Consider the following 26,976-nt stretch of genomic DNA (forward strand, 5'->3'; position numbering starts at 1 on the left):
AAGCCTGTTTGTTTGTTTTTTGCCTTTTAAAAAATTACACAAATGACACGTGCATTCTCATCATATAACGTTCAAACAAAGCAGAAGTACATGGTGCAAACCATGACCCTCCCCCGCCTCCCCCTCCCCCCATTTCCCTCCCTGGAAGGGACCAATGTCAGCAGTTTGGTTTGTGTGCTTCCAGATTCCTGTCTTTGCATCTATGTACAAAGAATGTTTACATACACAGACCATGGGGCGAGACCAGCTGGATCCACGTCCCAGCTCTGTTAGTCATTAGCTGTGTGACCTTGGGCAAGTTATTTAAACTTCTCTATAAAATGGAGATAATAGTGGCTACCTCGTGGGGTTATAATAAGAATGACTGAGTGATGTATGTAAAGCACTTAGAATCCACCAGTGCCCCCCCGTAGAAAGTATTATATAAGTGTTAGCTATTATTATTACTTACTATATCTTCTTTAACAAAAATAAAATCCTACTATACGTAATAGTCTTCTTATATTTTTTTTGTCCTGAAGAATAAATCCAGAAGGTCTTTCTTATCAGGATGTATAGATCTGCCTCTTTCTTTTTTAAATAGCTAATTATATCCCATATAAAAATATACTATAATTTATTTGATGCTCACTTAAGTTGGGTCCATAAATTCTGACTTTAAAGTAAAAAAATTTACATCATTCTTTGAGGGATCCAGTGAGCTGGGTTTGCTGTAATGGCAGGCAGTTTTAGGGCAGGCTTCATCCCTGCCCTGCACCTGTGCCCATGGATGGTCATTGCCTGGACTTCGGTAACATGCCCCAGGGTACAAACCAGTGGATTTGTTGCAAGTGCTCTTTTTTTTTTTTTAATTGAAGTAGAGTTGATTTACAATGTCATGCCAATCTCTGCTGTACAGCAGAGTGACTCAGTTATACACATAGAGACGTTCTTTGTTTTCATATTCTTTTCCCTGATGGTTTATCACAGGATATTGAATATAGTTCCCTGTGCTCTACAGTGGGACCTTGTTGTTTATCCATCCTATGTATACTAGTTTACATCTGCTAACCTCAAACTTCCAGTCCTTCCCTCCTCACCCCCCTTCCCCTTGGCCACCACAAGTCTGTTCTCTATGTCTGTGACTCTGTTTCTGTTTTGTAGATGGGTTCATCTGTGCCATATTTTAGATTCCACATGTATGTGATATCACATGGTATTTGTCTTTCTCTTTCTGACTTATTTCACTTAGTTTGATAATCTCTAGTTGCATCCATGTAGCTGTAAATGGCATTATTTCATTCTTTTTTATGGCTGAGTAATATTCCATTGTATGTATGTACCACATCTTTATCCTTTCATCTGTCGATGGACATTTAGGTTGTTTCCATGTCTTGGCTATTGTAAATAGTGCTGCTGTGAACATAGGGATGCATGTATTTTTTGAATTATAGTTTTGTCTGGATATATGCCCAGAAGTGGGATTGTTGGATCATATGGCAACTCTATTTTTAGTTTTCTGAGGAGCCTCCATACAGATTTCCATAGTGGCTGCACCAACTTACATTCCCACCAACCGTGTAGGAGGGTTCCCTTTTCTCCACACCTTCTCCAGCATTTGTTATTTGTAGACTTTTTAATGATGGCCATTCTGACCAGTGTGAGGTGGTACCTTGTTGTGGCTTTGACTTGCATTTCTCTAATAATTAGTGATGTTGAGCAGCTTTTCACGTGCCTACTGGCCATGTGTGCGTGGAAGTGCTCTTTTTTGAAAGTCGCAGAAACCGTTTTCCTGATTCGACTTCTCTTGCAGACGTACGGCTATGAGCACATATTGACCTTACACAACCTAGAGAAGGCTGGCCTGCTGAAACCACAGACGGGGGGCAGAAACACTTACCCAACCATCCGGAAAACGTTACGCCTCTGGATGGATGATGTAAACGAGCAAGTAAGACGCTCCTGCTCTTCAGCTCATTTGAGCTCCCAGTTAACGGGTTATTGCAACGACACACGCTACTTGATCTCCGCATCCACCTTGCTTTCTAACGACAGTTTTCTAATGTTTTGGAGAAAGTCGTGCATTCGTGTGGATCCCAGCAGGAAGCAGAGGGTGCTCTTGCACTGGGTAGTTTAAGGGAGTTTCATAAAGACGGGGTGGACCGGGGAGAGGCAGTGCAGTGGGGAACCTTCCCCAGCCGAGGCCTGAGGGCAGGGGAAGGGGGCTGTTCCAGAACCGGGAGAGAAGAACTGTGTGACCAGGCCGTCTGACAAGCGGAGGGACACAGCCAACCTCTGGCAGCACCACAGAGGGGAAGTCAGGGCAACAACTCACGCTGCCATCTTCTCTCCAGTTTCCAGCTGGTACAGAGCCCACGGGGCTGCCTCTGGGGCACAGAGCAACAAGGAGAAATGCGGGAGGGTCCAGCACAGATCCAGCACAGGGAGAGCAAACAGTGGGAAGCAAGGCTCCTCCCACATCCAGCCTCAGGTTCCCCTCAGAGGCGAGCACGGTAACGAGGCGAGTTTGTAGTCTATCCTTCCAGAAAGATTCTACGTACAGACAAACATTTTTACGTAAATGCTGCATATTCTATACCACTGGTCTCCAAAGTAGGGTGCGCTTTGCTTTATATTTATTGCTTACTCCAATCTTCCTAAGTTTCATTTTTCTTATTTTTTGGTTTTTCATAAGGGACTTGATTAGGCTGCGTCTTGCCGCAAAAGCTAACAGTCTCCTGCCTCAGTAGCAAAATTGGATTGTTTTTGTCCAGTGGGAATATAGATAATCTTAATTCCTGTGTTGTACAACGTAAGTCGTAGATTAGTTCAGCTCTTCACGGCGCTGACCACTTTCCCCACCCCACCCCCACTTAACACTGTATCTTGAAGAGCCTTCTGTGATCTCCTCATTCTTTTAAGTTCTTTTTAACTGCTACCTAGGGACTTCCCTGGAAGTCCAGTGGTTAGGACTCTGAGCTTCCACTGCAGGGGGCCTGGGTTCGATCCCTGGTCGGGGAACTAAGATCCCTCAGGCTGAGCGCCAAGGCCAAGAATAAAATAAAATAATTTTTTTAACAAACTCTTTTTATTTATTTGTTTGTTTGTTTGTTTATTTATGGCTGTGTTGGCTCTTCGTTTCTGTGCAAGGGCTTTCTCTAGTTGTGGCAAGTGGGGGCCACTCCTCATCGCGGTACGCGGGCCTCTCACTGTCGCGGCCTCTCTTGTTGTGGAGCACAGGGTCCAGACGCGCAGGCTCAGTAATCGTGGCTCACAGGCCTAGTTGCTCCGCGGCATGTGGGATCTTCCCAGACCAGGGCTCGAACCCATGTTCCCTGCATTGGCAGGCAGATTCTCAACCACTGCGCCACCAGGGAAGCCCCTAAAATAAAATAACTTTTTAAATTAATTGCTACCTAGTGGTTTTTCAGATACATCTTATTTTATGATTTATCAGATTTCTACTGATAGAAATTCAGGTCGTTTGCAGTCCTTTGCTAGTTCGCACAGTGTTGCAGTTAATATCTTTGTGCTTTGGTCTTTTGTCCTCTAGAGTACAAGCCCCTCTGTGGGATAAGTGCCTGAAAGTGGAATTGCCGTGTTCAAGGGTTATATTCTCGGCTAGGGAGTTCCACTTTACCGTCCAAGAAGTTTCTTGCCAAACCAAGTAACAATTTTTCATCTTCAGTACCTATAGATGCTCTGAGTGGCTGTTGAAGATTTGAGTCAAAAGTAAACCTTTGGCTGCTAAGAGCAGAGCCCAGCAGGGGTGGACTGGAACAGGATATTTTGATATTGCAGCAGGATATTTCAATATTGGAGCAGGCTATTTCGGGGGTTTGTGTTTCTGCCTTCAAAGCCAAATCAAATAATTTTGGGTTACCCCACAAGCCACAGTTAGGCAGCTATACGTCTCTCTCTCTCACCCTCTCTGCAGGCCTTTTTTCCTTTAATTATTTAACAGAATCCCACGGACATATCGTATGTGTACAGTGGTTATGCCCCTCTCAGCGTGCGCCTGGCCCAGCTGCTTTCCCGGCCCGGCTGGCGCAGTATTGAGGAAGTTCTGCGCATCCTCCCAGGGCCCCACTTTGAGGAACGGCAGCCGTTGCCCACAGGGCTACAAAAGAAACGTAAGTCCACGGCCCGTATCCACAGATGATTATGTAGTGTTAGTGTGCTTTTCACGTATTATGCAATTGCTTTGTAAAATACATTGTAAAGTACTTAGGAGTCAGAGTCCGATATACACACCTCTTTTGTTAGTTGTGAATTATATTGTAAGCACTAGAACCCACTACTCCCTCAGGAGAAGCCTCTTTCAACCTCTGAACTGAGGATCTCAGAAGTTAGAAAAAACATTGAGATCAAAATCATGGTCCTGAGTTTCAAATGAATTGTCTGTACCAAGACATATATGACTCTTTTTCCTTAGGAATGGTGTAATTTTTTTAAGAGGTGGGGAGAGAAGCATCAATAATAATTCTTCATTCTGAAATGTTTTTATTTTAGGTCAACCGGGAGAAAACCGAGTCACTCTGATATTTTTCCTCGGGGGTGTAACCTTTGCTGAAATTGCTGCCCTGCGATTTCTTTCTCAGCTGGAAGATGGAGGTACAGAATACGTCATCGCCACCACTAAGCTAATAAACGGGGCCAGCTGGATAGAGTCGCTAATGGAAAAACCTTTCTAGGGCGTTCAAAGGAGACTTACCGGTGAACCGCAGAATAAACTGCTCCTTTAAAGAAGTTGCTGGAAGGAAGTACAACCCCATGGAGGAATAACACGAGATACAGAATTTACTTGGGGGTCAGCTTCTTAAATTACGCTGTTTTCTCCTTTCTGATTGTCTTTTGTGTTCCTAATTTCTTAAAGAAAGAAGAACGGAAGAGAATCAGCCAGGGTAAAAGACATAACAGTTTTTAATGTTCTGAGCTCAGGATCTTCATTAGAGGCCTCTGGAAATATATTAAGGATGGTGGGATGGATAATCTATACAGCCACACAGATGGGTCCAGTTCTTAAGAAAGCAGGGACCAAGCAGGTAAAAAATGAAAATAAAAGTGGAAGGTCCGACCCCTAATAAATAGTGCTGAATTTCTTAAAGGTGCATCATGCCTAGGGCAGTGGCTGAGTGCTGGGGGCCTAGGGCTAGTATTATCACTGAGTTGAGATTTCTTTTTCCTGCAGAACATGGCACATTACATTCAGTGTCACCAGTCTCTACCTTATCTGGTCATTAAGGCAAGTTGTGTTCCTTCTGTTTTTGATTCCTCTGCTTCTAAAAAGCAAGAGGTTTGGAAGAGCTGCTTTCCCCAGAACAGGTTTATGATCTGCCTGATGAGCTAAGTCGGTATGGGTCCCATACTTATCAAGGGCTTTTTACTTTGAGTAACATAATAATTAGGGAGCCGCTTCCTGAGAGTGTAACCATTCAAAGACGCGTTCTTAGTGCACGTGTTATTAACTCTTAAGACGTTTCAATGGTAGATGCCTCCAGTTCTCTCCCCTGCCCATCGTGGGCCGCACCACCCAGCCAGTCCCACTGTGAGCAGTGGCAGCTCGGCTTCTCCAGCATCCGGCAGCTCCCCCTCCCCGGTAAGTGTCACACATGCTTCCCCAGCAGTCTGCAGACACACCTATTCGGCCTCTGGCATTTATTTTGCTAGAAAACACCCAGCCCCGTTTCAGTCCGTGGTCCGGTGACTCCATCCCCCTCTGGCGCAGCTTGTCAATGATCTTGGAGTCCAGCTGCTACCTTCCTACGGGAGACTGCTAGACTGCAGGATAGAGGAGCTTGGGTGCTGCTGGAGAAGCTGGAAATCTCCCTCCTGCTCTATCCCAGCGTCTGGAGGAGTTAAGGCCAAGAAGGGGACCAAATTGACGGTGTCACAGCCCTTGCCTGAGTCTCCAGCCAAATTAGCTGATCCCCGTCTTTGCTGGGGGCCAAAGTCAGTGTCCTTCCCCAGGTGTCATTTCTACTGTTAATTAGTACCCGTACATGTTTTCCTGACTTTCTTTCGCTAGTGGAAGTCTCTTAGCACACTGCATGTTATGAGTGAAGGAGAAATTCTGTACTTTTTAAAAAATCTCCTTAATGTAAGAATGAGGGGTAGAAGAGGGAATATTTAAAAGATTAGGTACTCGAGGATTTAACGTGGCTTTGATATTCAGTATTTGGAAAGGTCTTAATATGATTCCTGTTTTAGGAATCCTTTTTCAGCTACTTGTTATCCCAGGGAGATTAGTTTATACCTTCCAGCCCCAGCGGCTGTGAGTCTCAGCTGCTTTAGAGAATGAAATCCACCTTGTCTGTAAGTGTTTTCGGCTCATGGGATTCAATTTAAGCCCAGTCAAGTCTCCTTGGCTGGGGTTTTGTCCCGTGAACAGGTACTCGGTTGTGTCTCGTGTGTCTGCATTCACTGGTGGCTCTATACTTGCTTGCTCCGAGCATAGTTAGGTCAGCTCCTAAAAATGCATTCAGCAGAAGACTTCAAAACATCAATTGCTTCATTTGTATGCAAATAGAAAGTGGTGGATAATTATATATTATACGCCTTTGTGTAAGTTCATTTAATACTTGAAGCAGTCTTTGTCTCAAAGGAGTGTGCCCTTACTGAGAAAAAGGGTATGTGAATGGTACATTTATTCTTGGAGAGGGTGGATTGTTTCCATCATGTCTGGACTTTTGTCTAGTTGGGTAGACGGTTCTACACCAGCAGTCCTACCAAAAAGAAGTCTACGGACAAAGAAGTCCACGTAGACGAAGAAGTCCACGTAGACAAAGAAGTCCACGTAGACAAAGAAGTCCACGTAGACAAAGAAGTCCACGTAGACGAAGAAGTCCACGTAGACGAAGAAGTCCACGTAGACGAAGAAGTCCACGTAGACGAAGAAGTGTCTACGTAGACGAAGAAGTCCACGTAGACAAAGAAGTCCACGTAGACAAAGAAGTCCACGTAGACGAAGAAGTCCACGTAGACGAAGAAGTCCACGTAGACGAAGAAGTCCACGTAGACGAAGAAGTCCACGTAGACGAAGAAGTCCACGTAGACGAAGAAGTCCACGTAGACGAAGAAGTCCACGTAGACGAAGAAGTCCACGTAGACGAAGAAGTCCACGTAGACGAAGAAGTCCACGTAGACGAAGAAGTCCACGTAGACGAAGAAGTGTCTACGTAGACAAAGAAGTGTCTACGTAGACAAAGAAGTCCACGTAGACAAAGAAGTCCACGTAGACAAAGAAGTCCACGTAGACAAAGAAGTCCACGTAGACAAAGAAGTCTACGTAGACACTATTTTGTGTCATACTGTACACTTTTGAATTTTAGCCAACAGAGAAGTAAGTATTTGAACTGTAGTTTAACTGTGGAGCAAGAGACTAATGGTTAAAAGGAGGAGGATTAAAAACAGCCCATTTAGTTCTTGAAGAGAACTGGGAAGGGAGCATCTCCATGCGATAGTCCACTGTAGCTCTGCCCTCACGGCAAGTGGATTATGATTAATCCGACATGGAGCCTGTCTCTTGTTCTCAGTTGTATGTTAAAGACTGGCCTGTCACCAGGAGGAAGTGTTTGTATTCAGCAGAGTTGAACTCAAGAAGAAATACTTCTTAAAAAACAACAACAAAACACCAGAACAAACTGAGTATCTAAAGCAGCCAGGAAGAGGGGCTGTAATAAAGATGGCAAGGCAGAGAAATACAGACATCACATAGACTATGAATTATGAACAGACTGTGAATTATACTCTAGAGCCTGGTGTATTATATTCAATCATATGGTTTAATGATGACATACTGTAGAAAATAGAGGATGCCGTTTTGTCATCCAACAATCAAAGGCAGTAATGTAAAATTTCTCAGATTCTCTTCTAAATGAATGCATATGAACTTCAAGCTACACAGTGTTTCTCAGCTCCAGTTACTCGTTGCTGTAAAATACCCCCGGATTGGGTGGTGACTAGAGTCTGCAAAGGCTGGAACACATAACTGACTTGAGATATCCATTTGAAGGTTGTGAGAGTTAAAGGGGAACAGAATGAGGCCTATTTTAATCGCCTTTTTCATCTGTTACTTTGGTGTGGGATGAGGGTATAAATCTCAGCTGTACTCTCTTTCCTGTGACTCGGCAGGACACAGAGCCCTCCAGATGACCAGTTCTCTGGGGGAGCAATTACTACTCACTGGCTTCCTGCGCAGCTTGATAATATTCTGCTCCTGTTTTCAGCCCAGCTGCGGCGGGGCAATGATTTGATAATAAGAGATCCTGATCAAATTAAAGAGCCATTTGCTTCTGGATGATGATGTTGATAAAAGGGTTGATGTCCACACTGCCTGCTTTTTTTTTAAAGGTCAAAACATATTCTTACTACAAACTACTACAAAACGCAGAAGAATCAGAAGCAGCATAAAGTTTGTGCTTTCTTTTCCCTTCATTGTTACATCTGGGAAAGGGTCTGTTCTTTACTGGCTGAAATCCTGACTGGTTCTTTTTGCCTGGCATTTGGAAGAGTTGAAATTGGAAGTGGGCACATTGGGAAGGTGACTGTATAATGAGTCTCTAACCTGCTAAACTCTGTGAATTAGAATCAAGCACTTGGGAGCTCTTGGTTCTCTGAGCTGGTTCTCACACGCACACACACAAATGCTCGAACTTGCATATGTTTTAAGACAACAGCTTTTGCTTTAGTTGGGCAGTCATGAGTGTTGGACGTACAGTGGTTCTTCTTGTCTGAGACTTGAGTAGGATGGGACTGCTCTCAGTGGGAGTTTGTTAGGATTTGGACTGTATCCCACCTGCAGTGTTTAGAAAAGCCAGACAAGAGGGCCATGAAATCCCCCCTAGTGTACCACTTGCTCAGCCCATCTAAGTCAGGAGCTTTGCAGGCAAGTTCAGAGCTCTGTGGGCCGTGGTGGTGACATAGGCAGAGGGCGGGCAGGGTTGCCAGTGCCCCGCCTGGTCTGGGATCGCCTGTGCGCAGCTCCGTGAGAGCTCAGGGACCACGTGAAGATTGTGATTGGTCTCTAGACCACACCTAGTTGGTGAGTGCAGCTGCTGCCTGAAAATCCCTCAGCTCTGCTGACATCGCCGGAGTGCACGCAAGCCTACCTTTGGACACCAGACCAGAGAGGGACCGTGGAGGTGCTGCGGTGGACGAGTCGTGGAAACTTTCCTGAGTGAGTGAAGTGGGGAGAAAGGGAAGCTGGTGGCTGGCACTGAGGGGCGTTACTGGGCAGGGCAGCAGTGGAGGTAAAGAACTGGTTTGTGATTGTTACCATATGATTCCATCTGTGGTGGAAGATAGAGCGCTGGAGCAGATGCCAAGAGCACGATGGGGAAGGAGATGAGCCCAGAATCAAATTGCTACCCACCTCTTGGCACTCCTGCTATCCTGGCTGGCCAGAAGGGCAAGCAGGCCTGGCCACAAAGCAGGGATCCTCAAACTCTTGTGTACTAATAAGCCTTGGGGCCAGAGGAATTGCAGAGGGGCTGCAGTGAGGGGCTGCTGCTTTCCCCCTACTCAAAAGGCTCTTCTCTTCCCCTCCCAAGGAGCGCTGACAGCCGGGGCTGCAGCTTGAATGATGGCAAAAGAAAGCTTTACTTCACCAGCGCATTAGCAGCACTCACAACATTAAAAATGAAGGAGGTGGATGGGAGGAGAGGGCGGGGGATGAAGACCAGTGCAGCAGCGGGGTCTGGGAACCGCCAGGCTTCTCTTCTCTGAGCCCAGATCCAGATCGGGAGCCGAAGAATGAGGAGAACTTTCGGTTTAAAAGAATTCTGTAGTGTCAGTGCAGTGTCCAGGTGGTTGTTAATGGAGAAAATCAGCACTTCGGGCTTCCTTAGCCTTAGGAAAGTATGTTAACTCAGAGGGCCGGGACCTAGTCTAGCCCCCTGTGTCCACGCTGCCTATAACAGTGCCTGGCTCAGCAGCGCTTGCTTAGGGTCCAGCGGAGGTTGGTCAAGGGGAGAGAACCGTCCTCTTTGCGTGCTCAGGGTCTCCCGGGTGCCCTGCCCCGCAGGTCCTCGGGCCCCCCGCGCAGGGCGATGCCGGCCTCGACCACCATCCACGTGCTGCAGCTGTTGCGGGAGCTGCTGGCTTTCGTGCTCCTCAGCTACACGGTGCTCATCGGGGCGCTGCTGCTGGCCGGCTGGACCACCTATTTCCTGGTGCTGAAGTGACAGCGCCGCTGGCCCGGCTCCCCGCCCCCCCGCCCCCCGCCCCAGCAGCAGCCTGCCCAGCAGAGCGCTGCTCCGCCTCGGACTTCTGTCCTGACAGACCCGCACGGCCAGCTAACGAGAGAACTCTCCCGAGGTGAAGGGCCTCAGTCCAACCACCCTCCACGACTGCCGGCTTGGCTCCGCCCGCTCCGCGTCCTCACACGGCCCGCCCCGCCCCACGCGGAAGCTCCGGCAGTCGGGTGTCCCGCCAGGCCATTAGAGCCTTTACCCTCAGCCCCTCCCCCTCTCTCCCCGTCTGTCCAATCCCGGCTGCGCCCTCGGGTGGGGGGTGTGGTCATGTGAAGAGGCCATCTCAATTGGGGGCCGCGTGCCCGCCCCCCGCTCCGAAGTGGCGTCACTTCCGGCGTGTGCGTGTGAGGTCCGTTCGACGCGGGATGGCGGCTCTACGGAGTTGGCTGTCGCGGAGCGTAGCCTTCTTCTTCAGGTAAGGCCTGAGGTCGTGTAGGAGGTCAGGGTCGGACAGAGGGAGGGGACGCTGAGAGCGCCGCGCCCGGGCCGCAGCCCCGGCCTTGCGGGCGCGCGCTTCCCTTCTCAGCCGAGAGGGTCATGGCGTCCCGCCCCTCTCGGAGGTCTGAGGACGTCCCACCTCTGCCTCGGGCCAGAGGCCTCCCTCCTCCTCGGCCAAGCCCGGGCTTCGTGTCTCACTGACGGCTTTTCCGTTTTCCCACCTGCCGAAAGCGCGTTCCCCCACTCTCGGGCTGTCTTTTGGGGGGCGCTCGGCCTGCCCGCGAAGTGACTCTCGTTGGCCCATTGAAGTCACTGGGGAGAGTAGGGGGAGAGGCCCGGGCAGGCGGCGGGTTCCCGGAGGAGGTTTTCCGTGAGGGCGGAGGAGCCCCAGGAACTTGCCTGTCTCCCCGCGGGCCCTGCTCCCTCGGCCTCCTGACGTCTGCGGGCTCCAGGGGACCATCAGAGCACTTGCAGCCTAGGCCAGAGGGCCAGCGCTAAATCCTGCCTGCAGAAGCGTTTTATTTTGGCCTGAGTTTTTAAAAGGCTTTGAGGCCACCTCTTAAACGTCCACACCTGGTAACTCTTAAACTGCGGCACCATCGGCCCGCCTTCCCGCGCGGGGAGCCAAGTAGCGGTTTCTTCTAGCCCGGGCCTTTCCAGTCCCCCCAGCTCCGCACAGAGTCCTGTCGTGTGGGTTCCAGCGTGGCCCGAGTTTGAGTCTCCAGCCCCTGCAAATAACAGTAAATTGAAGAGGCGTTCACAGGTTGGTGGTTGTGCCTTACTAAATTTGACTTCTGTTTCTAGGTACAAACAGTGTGTGCCAGTCGTGGCTAACGGTGAGAAGCGCTCTTTCTCGGAATTGATAAGACCATGGCACAAAACCGTGGCTGCTGGATTTGGGGTAACCCTGTGTGCAGTTCCTATTGCACAGGTGAAGTACTGTCCTGTCACTCCGTGTTGTCTTTGTGTACTGTGTCCTCTTGTGAAGTCCCAGGTGGGCAGTGAAGCATCTGACAAGCTCTCATGGTTTTACCCCGCGCCCCTCCCCACTTTCTAGTGTATCGGCATCTTCTTGTCAGAGCTGAGCAAATATAGTAATATTTCCATTTTAATAGTATTATTTGGTAGGAACACTGTGTCAAGTTGGTCAGATTGTATAAAGAGGGAAGAAAGAAAAGAACATATTACAGTGTCAACAAGATAGTCTTTCATTCAACAAAAATTTATTGGGCAACTTTTACGTGCTATACACACTGAGACCGTACGAGCAAATCAAACGAAGTTTCTGCTTTCATAAAGCTTACATTCTGGAGAGAAGGAAGAGGAGAAAGTGGAATGAGAGGGGGAGAGACAGAGAGAAATAGATGAGCTCAGCTCACAGAGTTAGCTCAGGACCAGAATGTGCTTTGACTTCTGTACTTTGTGGGCCATTGTAGAGCTTTGGATTTTATTATGGAAAAGAAGCCACAGAGGATTGTAACATAAGATTATTATGATCTGATGTAAGTTTTTAAAGGTGGCTGTGTGGAACTAAAAAGACCAGCAGGGGTCCAGGCATGAGATGATCGCGGGCTTGGCTTGGGTGGGGGGAGCGGGCTGAATGCCATCAGCAGGAGTTGCCAATGGGTTAGGTGTGAAGTATATAACTTCGCTTCCAGTACTTTTAAAAGGCCTAAGCAACGGAGAGAATGCTGTTGCCATATACTGGGATGGAGAGGAATGGGTTTGGGGAGGAAGAGACCAAGAGTTCAGTTTTGGAAATGACATCTAGGTGGAGTTGTCAAGTAGACAGTGATATGAAAGTGGTACCTTATTAAAAAACCGTTGGTTATATGCTTTATCAGGAAGAGCTAAATAAGAAATCGGCAAACCCCATTTTGGCAAAACATTCCTGATACTTAAGTGTGTGTTTATCACAGCAACAAGATTAATTCCATCTATCACAAGTATTTTCAGCATCTTCTGAGGCTCACTCGTGAGCCTTTCCCTTTTTGTGCCTCACTTCAGCCCTCATCTCTGTACTAATGACCCTTTAACCCTAAAATCCTTACTTGGACACCAAGCCATTTTCAGTCATTGTTAGGACAGCCTTTCTTCCTCCAAAAGATTTTTTGTGTGTTTGTCCTTTTTATTTCTTTTTAATGTTTACCTATTTATTTGGTTGGTTGCGCTAGGTCTTAGTTGTGGCTCCCCGGCTCCTTAGTTGCAGCACATGCACTCTTAGTTACAGCACACATGTGGAATCTAGTTCCCTGACCAGAGAAAGAACCCAGGCCCACTGCATTGGGAGCGCGGAGTCTTAACCACTGTGCCACCAGAGGAGCCCCCTGTGTTTGTCCTTTCTAGTTCGTATACTATTCTTAAGCCCTAGTTACCTCAGTTCTAGGCCACATGCCAGGAGCCTCTGGTTGACAGGAGCCTCTAGTCATTCTCCTGTAGGGACAGCAGTACCACTTTCGTTCTTCAGAGCCTGCAGTGGTTCCCCGTAATGTGTCACAGAGCTACAATCCAGCAAACTCTCCTCGCACTCCAGTGCCCTAGCCAGTCTCATCTCCCTGGTGCCATCCACTCCAACCAGGCTAGATTCCCGACGTCCCCTGCATACATCACATGTATTCTTTTCCTCATCGTTTCTTCTAACCCAGGACGCATGTCCATGCTAATCCTAGTTGTCTTGAGACCCAAATCCCACCTCTTTTTTTTGTTTTGTTGTGTTGTTTCGTTTTGCGGTACGCGGGCCTCTCACTGCTGTGGCCTCTCCCGTTGCGGAGCACAGGCTCCGGACGCACAGGCTCAGCGGCCATGGCTCACGGGCCCAGCCGCTCCGCGGCATGTGGGATCTTCCCGGACCGGGGCACGAACCCGTGTCCCCTGCATTGGCAGGCGGACTCTCAACCACTGTGCCACCAGGGAAGCTCCCACCTCTTTTTAAAGGCTTTCCTAGTTCCTGGCCAACAATGATTTCCCTCTCTGACCACTTATATTGTCTATTTTGATATTTGATGATAATCTATTTGACTCCCCTGAGTCAGCAGAGCATAATGGAAACTTGGGAGTGAGAAGATTTGGTTTGAGGTCTACATGTGTACTTTTGAGGAGAGTTACATAACTATTCTGAGCTTCCATGTCCTCATTAAAAGAGAAGTGCTAATACCTAGACTGTTGTGAGGAACAAGTACACATGCCTTGTAAAATGGAGAGCATTATGAAGACACAGATTATCAGAACAGGTCAAAGTTAGCTTCTCACGAGCAGAGATGATATCATTCTTTCCTTTCTAGCCCCTCAGTGCTAGGTACATAATGAATACTTACTTAGTTGATTGAATGAAATATAAATATGATAAAATTCATGATTTGTTCATGTATCAGAGATATTTCTTGATTGCTACTTTCAACAGGTAGTGATTCAGTGTGCTTATACTTTAAATAGCAAAAAGACAACAGACGATAGAGGGATTGTTAGTTCTGATACAATAAATCCTCTGCTATGGGAGAAAAAGGGAAAGTTAGGGATGACTTGTCATCATAGTTGCCAATATTTAATCAAGTTGGCCACCACATTCCCTTAACTCGTGAGATAGTTATACTGCCCTTCTTTTTTTTTTAAACAACAGCTGAGGTCAGAGGGAAGTGTCTCCTCTCCCCCACATCAAGACTGTACAGCTCATTCTGCAGATTTGCCCTCTCCACCATTTACTTCCTTAGACTCAGCTTAATCCTTGTCAACTCTATGAAGCCTTTTCTAAGTTATTCTCATTCAACGTAGAAGTGATTGCTATCTTACATGTGCCCCTCCAGACTTCTTCCACAGCTCCCATGGTACTTGATTGCATTAATTTTCTAATTTATCTTTATATCCCAAGCATCTAGCACTGTGGTAATGAATGAATCATAACTTCATGAAATTTGTTGATTATAAATACTAGCCTTTTATTTGATAAAAAGAAATACTTTGCTTTTTGGAGCAGAGAATAAGCAACAAAAGTAGGTAGAAAGCATATTCTAGAATTATTTTCATATGTTGTCTTAAATAGCGAAAATAAAGCTTAAAAAGAAAAAGGTAACACAGAAGCATCATAGTGCAGTTGCAGTGTGAGAATTACATTTTTCACTTGGCTGTCTATGATCCCAGCTCGAGCTTTAGGTTCAAAATTGACTAAAAATGTTTGTGTGTTTCAGAAACCGGAGCCTCATCCTCTTAGTAATGATGCGTTAATGAGGAGGGCTGTGTCTTTGGTAACAGATAGCACCTCTACCTTTCTCTCTCAGACCACATATGCATTGATTGAAGCAATCACTGAATATACTAAGGTAAGTGTCCTCTTGTTAAGTCTTGGTCATCTAAGTCAGTGGTTAGCAAACTGTGGCTCACAGATCAAATCGGATCTGATGCCTGCGTTTGTAGTTGGATTGGTACACGGTCAGGCTCGTTTTTTTTGTGTATTGTCTATGACTGCTTTCGTGAGTTGAATAGTTGCAAACAGAGATTGTAGGGCCACTCTCTGGCCCTTTCCAAAAAAAAGTTGGCTGAGTCCTGATCTAAATTACTGGTTTTTAGACTTTCTCCAGGAACCCTTTTTATTATTCATTTTATTTTATTAAAAAAATTTTTTTATTGAAGTATAGTTGATTTACAATGTTGTGTTAATTTCTGCTGTACAGCAAAGTGATTCAGTTACACATATATTCTTCTTCATATTCTTTTCCATTATGGTTTATCACAGGATATTGAATATAGTTTCCTGTGCTGTTGTTTATGCATTCTCTATATAATAGTTTGCACCTGCTAATCCCAAACTCCCAATCCATCTTTCCCTCACCTCCCTCCCCCTCGGCATCCACAAGTCTGTTCTCTATATCTGCGAGTCTGTTTCTGTTTTGTAAGTTCATTTGTAGCATTATTTTAGATTCCACATACAAGTGATATCACATGATTTGTCTTTTTCTGGGGTACTTCACTTAGTATGATCATGTTGCTGCAAATGACATTATCCATTTTAAAAATAAATATTTATTTATTTATTTATTTTTGGCTGAGTTGGGCCTTTGTTGCTGTGCATGGGCTTCTCTAGTTGTGGCGAGCGGGGGCTACTCTTCATTGCGGTGTGTGGGCTTCTCCTTGTGGTGGCTTCTCTTGTTGCAGAGCACGGGCTCTAAGCGTGTGAGCTTCAGTAGTTGCGGCTCGTGGGCTCTAGGGCGCAGACTCAGTAGTTGCGGCACATGGGCTTAGTTGCTCCGCAGCATGTGGGATCTTCCCAGACCAGGGCTTCAACCTGTGTCCCCTGTGTTGGCAGGCAGATTCTTAACCACTGTGCCACCAGGGAAGCTCCTGTTCCATTCTTTTTTATAGCTGAGTAATATTCCATTGTATATATGTACCTCATCTTTATCCATTCACCTGTCAGTGGACACTTAGGTTGCTTCCATGTCTTGGCTGTTGTAAATAGTGCTGCTGTGAACATAGGGGTGCTTGTATCTTTTTGAATTAGAGTTTTGCTTTATCCTTATTTAATGTAGGGCCCCTGCAGGTGGGACACTCGCCCTCTGGGAAGGGGCTGTGGTCAGCCTCACTGTTCAGGAACCCTTTTTAAAAGAAAAATCTTAAATATAGCAGCCCGGTATATAAGACAGGGGAACCATGCTGATCTGGTTCAGTTGGGGGTACCAGGGGTTTCTATGTGAGGACAGTTTGAAAACCACTGATCTGAGCTAATAGAGAGTATGTGGATAATCAGAATCATTTTAAAAAGTCTCATTTATATGTTTCTTTACCTTCATTTTCCAGCAGCTTTATTCCCAGTTTTCTGAGTTTTCCATCTGCGTTACGTTCTTTTTGTATGTCTAAATTGCTAACAAGCTTTTAAAACACAGAAGTTTACAAGTGGAGATACTGATGTCCTAGGATAATGCCTCTACTTCATACAATACTGCAGGTTCAGTGAGGCATGAGGACTGAAGAGCCAGTTTGCTGCAATGGGACTTCACCTTGAGGTGTAAGTCTCACTAACCCTAATATGCCTCACTTATTTTACTCATTTATTCTATATTTGTAGGCTGTTTATACCTTAATTTCTCTGTACCGACAATACACGAGTTTACTTGGGAAAATGAATTCACAGGAGGAAGACGAAGTGTGGCAGGTGATCATAGGAGCCAGAGTTGAGGTGAGCAAAAAGTTACTTGGCGTTTCTGTATTAGTGCTCCTACCTCATTGTGGTTATCTAAATGATTGAATGAAGGTGTTTTACCAGTAGCTGTTCTCTCAGTCTACTATTGGATAGTCCATTTAAATGTGCTTAATGACGTAATGCAGAGTCATGTTGTCTAAAGTGCTTTGTTTAATTTATAGATGACTTCAAAACAGCAAGAGTACTTGAAGTTGGAAACCACCTGGATGACTGCAGTTAGTCTTTCAGAGATGGCAGCAGAAGCTGCATACCAAACTGGTAGGTTAAAGTTCTTACCCTGGAGGTGCTGTTTGAGTTTTCATCTAGCTGAAAAGTGAGGGATATTGTGGCTGTAACCATTTCCAATATATTAACCAATATTTCATCTGCACAAAGGAAAAATTAACGCCCTTGTAGACCAGACCCATAGAAGCTAGATAGTTAATATCTAGAAAAGAGAAATGATAAAACTACTGTCAGCCGGAAATTTTGATTGCTTCCAAATAGTTTTTGAACATTTTATTTTTAAATAACCTGGATAATTTATGAATAACTAACTAGTATCTATATTTCAGGCTTTGTGGTAAACATTTTATAGACATTTAACCCCCATAGTTCCTTTAAAGTAGGAGTTACTGTCATCATTCCCACTTTATAGATGAAGAAACTGACAGAGGGGGTTAAGTAATTCACCCAGCATGCTGTGGTACACAGTAAGTAAGCAGCCAAACGGGGATTCAGCAAGGTAGGTCAAATTCTAAAGCCTTTGCCCCTGGTAGCCAGGGCTTCATCCTCTGTGCCTTGGTGCCTGCATATAGAAAATGCAGTTATTCATTCACCAGGCGTTTTTAAACCATCACTATCCATCCAGTGGGCTTGAGCTGAATGGTTTTCTAATTAAATGTATTTGAGGGAACCCCTCATTTGACATCTTACCTGGTTGGGCCCAAACTATGTCACCACAGAAATTCTTATTAGGAAACTGGTTTGTTAAAGTGGTTTTGTTTTCTCAAATCTTAAAGATATAAAAGATTTTTAAAGTAAAAACAAAAAATTCTTTGTTAGTTAACTAATGCCCGAGGAATAAGAGATTCTGAAAACAGGATTGGAATGAAGAGCGAAACAACAGAAGTGTAAAAGTAGCATTTTAGTAGTGGCACACCAAAGGTGGGAGCAGGGTTTCCAGGTGCAGTGAACAGGGAGGTTTGCTGAGGGTTCTACAGCAGGAACAGTCCCAGGCAGCCCTCACCACTCACAGGGAGGTTTGCTGAGGGTTCTACAGCAGGAACAGTCCCAGGCAGCCCTCACCACTCACTAGGCTTAGATCTAGCAGGAGAAAAGAGGGAGAGTAAATTATAAGCATTATCTGAAAAAAGACATTTTCCCAGAACTGATTGAAAGGGCTCACAAAGGTTCTGAACAGAATTTAAAATATACCTCATATGGTAAAAAACAAAAACTATACAAAGAAAAATCCTAAAAACTATAAGAAAAAAACAGAATAACTTACAAAGGAAGTATAATCAGACATTAATCTTCTTATCTGCAACCCTAGATGCAAGGTGACAAAAAACCATCCAAATATCTTTAAAATGTGAGAATAAAAGATGTTTTCAGACATAAAGACTCAGCTTACCAACTGCTTATGCTTTCTGGAAAAACTGCGTAAAGAAAAATTAGAAAGAAGCAACTGAGATACAAAACTAATGAAAATTTAGTAAAACTTGTCAAAAGCTCTGAGTGTTCATTTTTTTAAAAAATAAATTTATTTTTGGCTGTGTTGGGTCTTCGTTGCTGTGCATGGGCTTTCTCTAGTTGCGGGGGCTACTCTTTGTTGCAGTGCACAGGCTTATCATTGCGGTGGCTTCTATCATGGAGCATGGGCTCTAGGCACACAGGCTTCAGTAGTTGTGGCGCACAGGCTTAGTTGCTCCACAGCATGTGGGATCTTCTTGGGCCAGGGACTGAACTGTGTCCCCTGCATTGGCAGGCAGATTCTCAACCACTGTGCCACCAGGGGAGCCCCCTGAGTGTTAAATTTTTAAGTAATCAAATCAGTTTGGGGAAGAAGTGAAAGCATGCTAAGCTTTCTTGAGAAGAGAGACAATGGCTTAACATTAGACACTGTTAAACACTTCAAAAAGATTTGGGGGGGGCGAGGAGGGAAAAGTTGATAAAATTCAGTTAAGGCAGGAAAGGTTTAAGAAATAAAGCCTGTTGGGCTTCCCTGGTGGTGCAGTGGTTGAGAGTCCGCCTGCCGATGCAGGGGACACAGGTTTGTGCCCCAGTCTGGGAAGATCCCACATGCCACGGAGCAGCTAGGCCTGTGAGCCATGGTTGCTCAGCCTGCACGTCCAGAGCCTGTGCTCTGCAACGGGAGAGGCCACAACAGTGAGAGGCCCGCATACCGCAAAAAAAAAAAAAAGAAAGCCTGTTAATTAGAATAAATTTACATATTAAATGATACTTTCTGAATGTATTAAAAAATAATTCTAGCTAAAACCGTTTACAGAGGCACATCTAAAACAAAAACGCATAGGCAGGTTTAGAATTTTAAGATAAACTAAACCATTACTAACAAAAAGAAATCTACCCCCAAAAAGGTGGCAGAGCCATGTCCGAATCTGAAGGGGGATTCCAGACAAAGAGCACTGAAAGGGACAGAACAGTTCATCAGGACACCAGTCATGAATCGTGTGCCTAATGCGGCAAAAACTGACAGGCTTACAAGGAGAAGTGGGGCTTGATACCCATCTTGGGCTCACAGGTCAAGACCAAAACAAAACTAGTAAGTGTTGGAACAGAATGGTTTTTAAAAGCTTAACCAAATACATATACTGAATACAAAATTTTGCCCTCCCCCCCAAAAAAAAATTCTCTTCAAATTCAAATAGTATACAACATGTACAGAAATTGATTTTTATGCCAAGTGATAAAGACTCAGCAAATGACTTGATACCCCCCCTTCCTCACCAAAGATCAAAATGGAAATTTAACTCTTACAACTCAATATCAAAAACCCTGATTTAAGAATGGAAAGAAGATCTGAATAGACATTTTCCAAAGACAACGTACAGATGGCCAGTGGATGCATGAAAAGATGCTCAACATCGCTAATCATCAGAGAAATGCAAATCAAAACCACAGTGAGGTATCACCTCACCTGTCAGAATGGCTATCATAAAAAGATCATAAGGGCCTCCCTGGTGGCGCAGTGGTTGAGAGTCCGCCTGCCGATGCAGGGGATGCGGGTTCGTGCCCCGGTCTGGGAGGATCCCATATGCCGCGGAGCGGCTGGGCCCGTGAGCCATGGCCGCTGGGCCTGCGCGTCCGGAGCCTGTGCTCCGCAACGGGAGAGGCCACAACAGTGAGAGGCCCGCATACTGCAAAAAGAAAAAAAAAAAAAAGATCATAAGTCACAAATGTCAGTGAGAATGGAGAAAAGGGAACCCTGGTACACTGTTGGTGGCAATGTAAAATGGTGCAGCCACTGTGATAAACAGTATGGAGGTTACTCAAAAAACTAAAAATAAACCCACACACCTATGGTCAACTAATCTGTGACAAAGGAGGCAAGAATATACAATGGCAAAAAGTCTCTTTTCAATAAGTGGTGCTGGGAAAACTGGACAGCTACATGTGAAAGAATGAAATTAGAACACTCTCTAACACCATACACAAAAATAAACTCAAAATGGATTAAAGACCTAAGTGTAAGGCCAGATACTATAAAACTCTTAGAGGGAAACATAGGCAGAACACTGACATAAATCACAGCAATATCTTTTTTGATCCACCTCCTAGAGTAATGAAAATAAAAATAAACAAATGGAACCTAATTAAACTTAAAAGCTTTTGCACAGCAAAGGAAACCATAAACAAAACAAAAAGACAACCTATAGGATGGGAGAAAATATTTGCAAAGGAAGTGCCCAACAAGGGATTAATCTCCAAAATATACAAACAGTTCATGCAGCCCAGTAACAGAAAAACAAACAACCCAATCAGAATATGGGCAGAAGATCTAAATAAACATTTTGCCAAAGAAGACATACAGATGGCCAAGAAGCACATTAGAAGATGTCAGTATCACTAATCATTAGAGAAATGCAATTCAAAAATGCAGTGAGGTGTCACCTCACACCGGTCAGAATGGCCATCATCCAAAAATGTACAAACAATAAATGCTGGAGAGGGTGTGGAGAAAAGGGAACCCTCCTACACTGTTGGTGGGAATGTAAATTGGTGCAACCATTGTGGAGAACAGTATGGAGGTTCCTTAAAAAACTGCAAATAGAACTACCATATGATCCAGCAATCCCGCTCCTGGGCATATATCCAGAGAAAACGGTAATTTGAAAAGGTAACATGCACCCCAGTGTTCACTGCAGCAGTATTTACAGTAGCCTGGACATGGAAGGAACCTAAATGTCCATCAGCAGAAGAGTGGATAGAGAAGATGTGGTGCATACATACAATGGAATATTACTCAGCCATGAAAAGGAACGAAATAATGCCATTTGCAGCAACATGGGTGGACCTAGAGATAGTCATACTGAGTGAAGTAAGTCAGAGAAGGACAAATATCATATGATTATCGCTTATATGTGGAACCAAAAAAAATGATACAGATGAACTTATTTACAAAACAGAAATAGAGTCACAGCTGTAGAAAACAAACTTATCGTTACCGGGGGAAAGGTTCGGGGGAGGGATAAATTGAGAGATTGGGATTGACATATATACACTACTATGTATAAAATAGATAACTAATAAGGACCTACTGTATAGCACCCGGAACTCAATACTCTGTAATGACCTATATGGGAAAAGAATCTAAAAAAGAGTGGATATACGTGTATGTATAACTGATTCACCTTAAACTGAAAATAGTGGGAATTCCCTGGTGGTCCAGTGTTTAGGACTCTGCATTTTCATTGCCAAGGGCACGGGTTCAGTCCCTGGTTGGGGAACTAAGATCCCACAAGCCAAGCAGCACAGCAAAAAAAAAAAAAAAAAAAAAGAGAGGAAAAAAAAGAAAAAAAAATAGAACCACCATATGATCCAGCAATTCCTTTCCACTCCTGGGTATATCTCTGAAGAAAATGAAACTGTGAATTCAAAAAGATATATGCACCCCAATATTCATAGCAGCATTATTTACAATAGCCAAGATTTGGAAGCAACCTAAGTGTCCATCAACAGATGAATGGATAAAGATGTGGTGTATACATACAGTGGAATATTACTCAGCCATAAAAGAATGAAGTTTTGCCATTTGCAACAACATGGACGGACTTGCAAGGTTTAGTCTTAGTAAAATAAGTCAGACACAAAGACAAATACTGTATGATATCACTTATATGTGGAATCTAAAAAATAAAACTAGTGAATATAACAAAACAGACTCACAGATACAGAGAACAAACTAGTGGTTACCAGTGGGGAGAGGATGAAGAGGTATAAACTACTATGTATAAAATAAATAAGCTGCAAGGATATACTGAACAGCACAGAAAACATAGCCAGTATTTTACAGTAACTATAAATGGATTAGAACCTTTAAAATTGTGAATAACTATGTTGTACACCTAAAACTTATATACTATCGTAAATCAACTATACCTCAATAAAGAAAAATGGAAATTTAAATGTATTTAGAACTGTCATAAGTCTTGTACATAGCAGACCCAGAGAGTTGTATACAAGTAGCTCTTAAATAGAAATTGACCCTTATTTAAAGGCACATGTCATAAATAAAAAGAACAGCAGCCATAAGTGACAGGTAATGTTCACTGTACTAAGAAGAACTGAAAATAAATTAATTAAACTTTTAACCCAGTAAGTTAGAGAAAGCAAAATAAATTCAGACAATGTGGAATAAAAGAAAGAAAAGGTATAAAAAGACTGAAAAGAAATAGGGGCTTCCCTGGTGGTGCAGTGGTTAAGAATCCACTTGCCAATGCAGGGGACACGGGTTCTAGCCCTGGTCTGAGAAGATGCCACATGCCGTGGAGCAACTAAGCCCGTGTGCCACAACTACTGAGCCTGAGCTCTAGAGCCCGCAAGCCACAACTGCTGAGCCTGCATGCCACAGCTACTGAAGCCCGCACGCCTAGAGCCCGTGCTCCGCAACAAGAGAAGCCACTGCAGTGAGAAGCCCACGCACCACAATGAAGAGCAGCCCCTGCTCACCGCAACTAGAGAAAGCCTGTGTGCGGCAATGAGGACACAATGCTGCCAAAAGTAAATAGTCAGAAAGGCAAACTGGTTCCTTGAAAAGAATTTAAAAATTAGGTTTGGCAAGTATAACTTTTTAGAGAGCAGAAGTAACATCAGAAGGAGCTATTATAGATATGGAGGGGTTTTAACTCATAAGAGAATATTATGATCTTTATGTAAATCCTAAGGTGGCCCAAGAAGTAAAGAATCCAAGATCAGTAACCACAAAAGTTGAAATAGTATTCACAAAGAATCTGTTCCCCCAACATAGACACTAAGCTCAGGCAATTTTGTGGGAGAGTTTTATCAAATCTTCAAGAAACATAATTCCTGTGTTATAGAAAGTGTACCAAAAAATGATGACAAGCCTCCCAACTATTATAATTGTCTAAAGCCAGCATAGGCCTGATCCCAAACTGGACTTGCCCAGCACCAGAACAAAAAAACTATAGTTCAGTATCACTTATGAATATAGATATAAATCAAATATAACCATTTATCTTCAAAATAAAATGATAATTCAACATTTAAAAAACCTATCAACATAGACAAAACATTCTCTGACATAAATCATAGCAATGTTTTCTTAGGTCAGTCTCCCAAGGCAATGGAAATAAAAACAAAAGTAAACAAATGGGACTTGAACTTAAAAGCTTTTGCACAGCAAAGGAAACCATAAACAAAACGAAAAGACAGCCTACACAGTGGTAGAAAATATTTGCAAACAATGTGACTAACAAGGGCTTAATTTCCAAAATATATAAACAGCTCCTACAACTCAACAACAAAAAAGCAAACAACCCAATCGAAAAATGGGCAGAAGACTTAAGTAGACATTTCTCCAAAGAAGAAATACATATGGCCAATAGACACATGAAAAGATGCTCAACATCGCTAATTATTAGAGAAATGTAAATCAAAACTACAATAAGGTACCACCCCACACCAGTCAGAATGGCCATCATTAAAAAGTCTACAAGTAACAAATGCCAGAGAGGGTGTGGAGAAAAGGGAACTCTCCTACACTGTTGGTGGGAGGGTAAGTTGGTGCAGCCACTGTGGAAAACTGTATGGAGGTTCCTCAGAAAACTAAAAATAGAGTCGCCATATGATCCAGCAATCCCACTCCTGGGCATGTATCTGGACAAAACTATAATTCAAAAACTACATGCACCCCTATGTTCACAGCAGCACTATTCACAATAGCCAAGACATGGAAACAACTTAAATCTCCATTGACAGATGAATGGTTAAAGAAGATGTACATATATACAATAGAATACTACTCAGCCATAAAAAAGAACAAAATAATGCCATTTGCAGCAACATGGATGCAACTAGAGATTATCATACTAAGTGAAGTAAGTCAGAAAGAGAAAGACAAATAATACCATATGATATCACTTATATGTGAATCCAAAATATGACACACATGAACTTATCTATGAAACAGAAACAAAATCAGGGACAGAGAGAACAGACTGGTGGTTGCCAAGGGCATTAGGGGAGGGATGGAGTGGGAGGCTGGGGTTAGCAGATGTAAGCTTTTATATATAGGATGGATAAACAACAAGGTCCTACTGTAGAGCACAGGGAACTCTATTCAGGATCTTACGATAAACCATAATGGAAAAGAATATTAAAAAAAAAGAATGCATATATATGTGTAACTGAACCACTTTCCTGTGCAGTAGTAACTAACACAACATTGTATATCAACTACATTTCAATAAAATTTTAAAAATCTACATATGGCAAAAAAAACCCTATCAACATTTAGTTCACTACTTGAGATTATCTACAGTAGATTATAGGAGAAAAGCCACTTGTGTAATCCTATCAGTGTATGCCCCAGAAGCCTTCAGTAAAATGTAGTGCCCATTTCCGATTTAAATCTGAGTACAATTATAGAGAGAACGTTCTTAACATGATGGTTAAATAATCCTATTTCATAGTGAAATGTGAGAAGCATTTCCATCAACGCCAGAAATACAAGGATACCTGCTATCCTCCACTATCTTTCTACATTGTACTAAAGGTTCTCATTAATGCAGTAACATATAAAAGAACTGCTTGAATGTTCTGTAGATGAATTAATAAATATGGATATCTATATTGTGAAATACACTAGCAGCAGGTAAAATGATAGCGCTCAAAAACAAAATTGCAAAATACATTCAATAAATACTGTTTGTGCCATTTTGTAGATTTATAGTCATAAAAATTTTTTCTATGTATTCCATATGAATGTAGTAACTTTTTAAAAAAGACCTAATTGGCTTTATTCAACAGTTCATGAATTGGACAGCAGCCCATCTAGTAAACAGATGAAATGTTACTTTATTTATTTATTTTTTTTGCGGTACGCGGGCCTCTCACTGTTGTGGCCTCTCCCATTGCGGGGCACAGGCTCCGGACGCGCAGGCCCAGCGGCCATGGCTCACGGGCCCAGCCGCTCCGCAGCATGTGGGATCCTCCCGGACCGGGGCACGAACCCGTGTCCCCTGCATCGGCAGGCGGACTCTCAACCACTGCGCCACCAGGGAAGCCCGAAATGTTACTTTATAGTAACATTTTAAAGGATGAGGAAGGTGCCCTTTAAACTTCTAAAAGATGTTATCTCTGAGGATAGGGTAGGGTGAGGAGAGATGTTTGGCAATTTTATTAGTGATCTCTTCATTTGTCAAAAAGAAATGTATTACTTGTGCAGTTAAAAAGATTAAAATCTTAAAACATCTATACTAAGAACTGAGTAGCTATAAAGGTGATTGTGGGAATTGCATTTGATGATCATAACAATGATGGCTGCTGACAGCTGGAGGAAAATGCCAGGGTTTTGACAATAAGGAGTAAAATGCAGACCTGGATGTGGAGGGCAGAGGGTTCTCTGCTCTGCGGGGAGGGCAGGGGAAGTGGCCCCAAGAAAGGCTCAGATGACAGCCACAGAGCCCCCGGGCTTTCCTTGCGTCCACTGAGCATAAGTGGCCCATCTTTTGGCAGGAGCGGACCAGGCCTCTGTGGCCGCCAGGAGTCATATCCAGCTGGTGAGGTCGCAGGTGCAGGGGGTGCACCAGCTTTCCCGGAAAGCAGAAGCCAAGTTGGCAGAAGCACAGACAGAAGAACTCCGACAGAAAACACAGGAGGAAGGGGACGAGAGGGCTGAGCCGGAGCAGGAGGCCTACCTGCGTGAGGACTGAGGGCCTGAGCTGCCGCCCGCGTCTGCCCACTTGGCCTGGGGAAAGCAAGGGCAGACGCCATCCAGCCCCGGGTCAGCACAGCTTTCTCTGCACAGAGAGGCATGTCAGGCAGGTCCTGCCCTGGCCCATCAGACCAGAGGTCATTGTGAGCTGTGAGTGCCTGACCCCTATCTCCACGGTCTCAGGCTTCTACTGGACCTGGTTCTTAGCCCTGCAGCCTGTTAATATTTCACCCTGCTCAGCACAGCTGCCCTCTCATCCATTGATCTTTTTACCTCCCACCCAGAGCATCTCACCAACCTGGCCAGAGAGAAGGGGCCTTCTCAGGTCCACAAGTTTAGTAGCTGTTAAACCTCAGTTCCCCATCTACATTTTCAGATATGATTTAGTATTTGCTCCCTCCATAGGGATGTGAGTTTTTTGGGGAAAGGGGAGCCTGTGTGTTTGTAAGATTTCTTTTTGGTAAGTGTTTCTAATGCCTTCTGTGACCTGGCCCCATTGCCCTGTAAGGACAGCTCGGGCCAAGGAGCCAAAAGCCCAGGGACTGGATGCAGTGTTTACCTGGTGCTCTTAACAGGACTTATTCCAACACACTTCTCGTTTCCTTCTTTCCTTGGAGTTTCTCTGTTGTATCTAAAGGAGAATAATTTTTTTTTGCATTTAAAAAAGACGTTTGTGTGTGTCTTTTGGAGCCCTAGGCAGCCTCCCTCCTTCACCA

General features: G+C 44.2%; 3 protein-coding genes across 5 annotated transcripts in view; all 3 read left to right on the top strand.

Annotated features, from left to right (window-relative positions):
* Positions 1-8,259, top strand: part of VPS33A (VPS33A core subunit of CORVET and HOPS complexes) — a 29,148-nt gene extending 20,889 nt beyond the window's left edge. The window contains exons 11-14 of one of the 2 annotated variants that reach the window (XR_014295790.1): positions 1,793-1,930; positions 3,944-4,112; positions 4,492-6,733; positions 7,260-8,259. Coding sequence is in view for 1 of the 2 variants with exons in the window: in XM_082641492.1 (XP_082497618.1) it covers positions 1,793-1,930; positions 3,944-4,112; positions 4,492-4,673 (489 nt within the window). In the remaining variant the exon portion in view is untranslated. Of the gene's footprint in view, positions 1-1,792; positions 1,931-3,943; positions 4,113-4,491; positions 6,757-7,259 lie in introns of those variants that run through there. The other variant, XM_082641492.1, reaches the window with a different exon arrangement.
* A 1,769-nt stretch (positions 8,260-10,028) lies between these two features.
* LOC309814788 (uncharacterized protein) lies at positions 10,029-10,163 on the top strand (the record flags this gene model as incomplete). The annotated part of the gene is made up of 1 exon (XM_082640916.1): positions 10,029-10,163. One exon carries the CDS (start codon positions 10,029-10,031, stop codon positions 10,161-10,163), a length of 135 nt encoding a protein of 44 aa, XP_082497042.1.
* A 392-nt stretch (positions 10,164-10,555) lies between these two features.
* Positions 10,556-26,920, top strand: DIABLO (diablo IAP-binding mitochondrial protein). Of its 2 annotated transcripts, none has more exons than XM_082641494.1 (6): positions 10,556-10,647; positions 11,475-11,601; positions 14,852-14,983; positions 16,726-16,836; positions 17,022-17,118; positions 26,062-26,920. In XM_082641494.1, the coding sequence occupies exons 1-6, from the start codon at positions 10,598-10,600 to the stop codon at positions 26,256-26,258; spliced, it is 714 nt and encodes a 237-aa protein (XP_082497620.1). In that variant the 5' UTR covers positions 10,556-10,597; the 3' UTR covers positions 26,259-26,920. The 2 variants fall into 2 exon arrangements, with proteins under 2 accessions (XP_082497620.1, XP_082497619.1); XM_082641493.1 differs by having other exon boundaries at positions 10,557-10,647; positions 16,792-16,836.
* Positions 26,921-26,976: the final 56 nt, after the last annotated feature.

This window comes from Mesoplodon mirus, assembly GCF_964341445.2.
Source record: "Mesoplodon mirus genome assembly, chromosome: 13".
In the NCBI taxonomy this organism is placed as follows: Eukaryota; Metazoa; Chordata; class Mammalia; order Artiodactyla; family Ziphiidae; genus Mesoplodon; species Mesoplodon mirus.

Bases quoted from the DNA above. Each gene is read 5' to 3' on its own strand.
- DIABLO (XM_082641494.1), top strand. From the start codon at position 10,598: ATGGCGGCTCTACGGAGTTGGCTGTCGCGGAGCGTAGCCTTCTTCTTC. The intron at 11,602-14,851 runs GTGAAGTACTGT...TGTGTGTTTCAG, and splicing joins GTGCAGTTCCTATTGCACAG to AAACCGGAGCCTCATCCTCT. The intron at 17,119-26,061 runs GTAGGTTAAAGT...ATCTTTTGGCAG, and splicing joins AGAAGCTGCATACCAAACTG to GAGCGGACCAGGCCTCTGTG.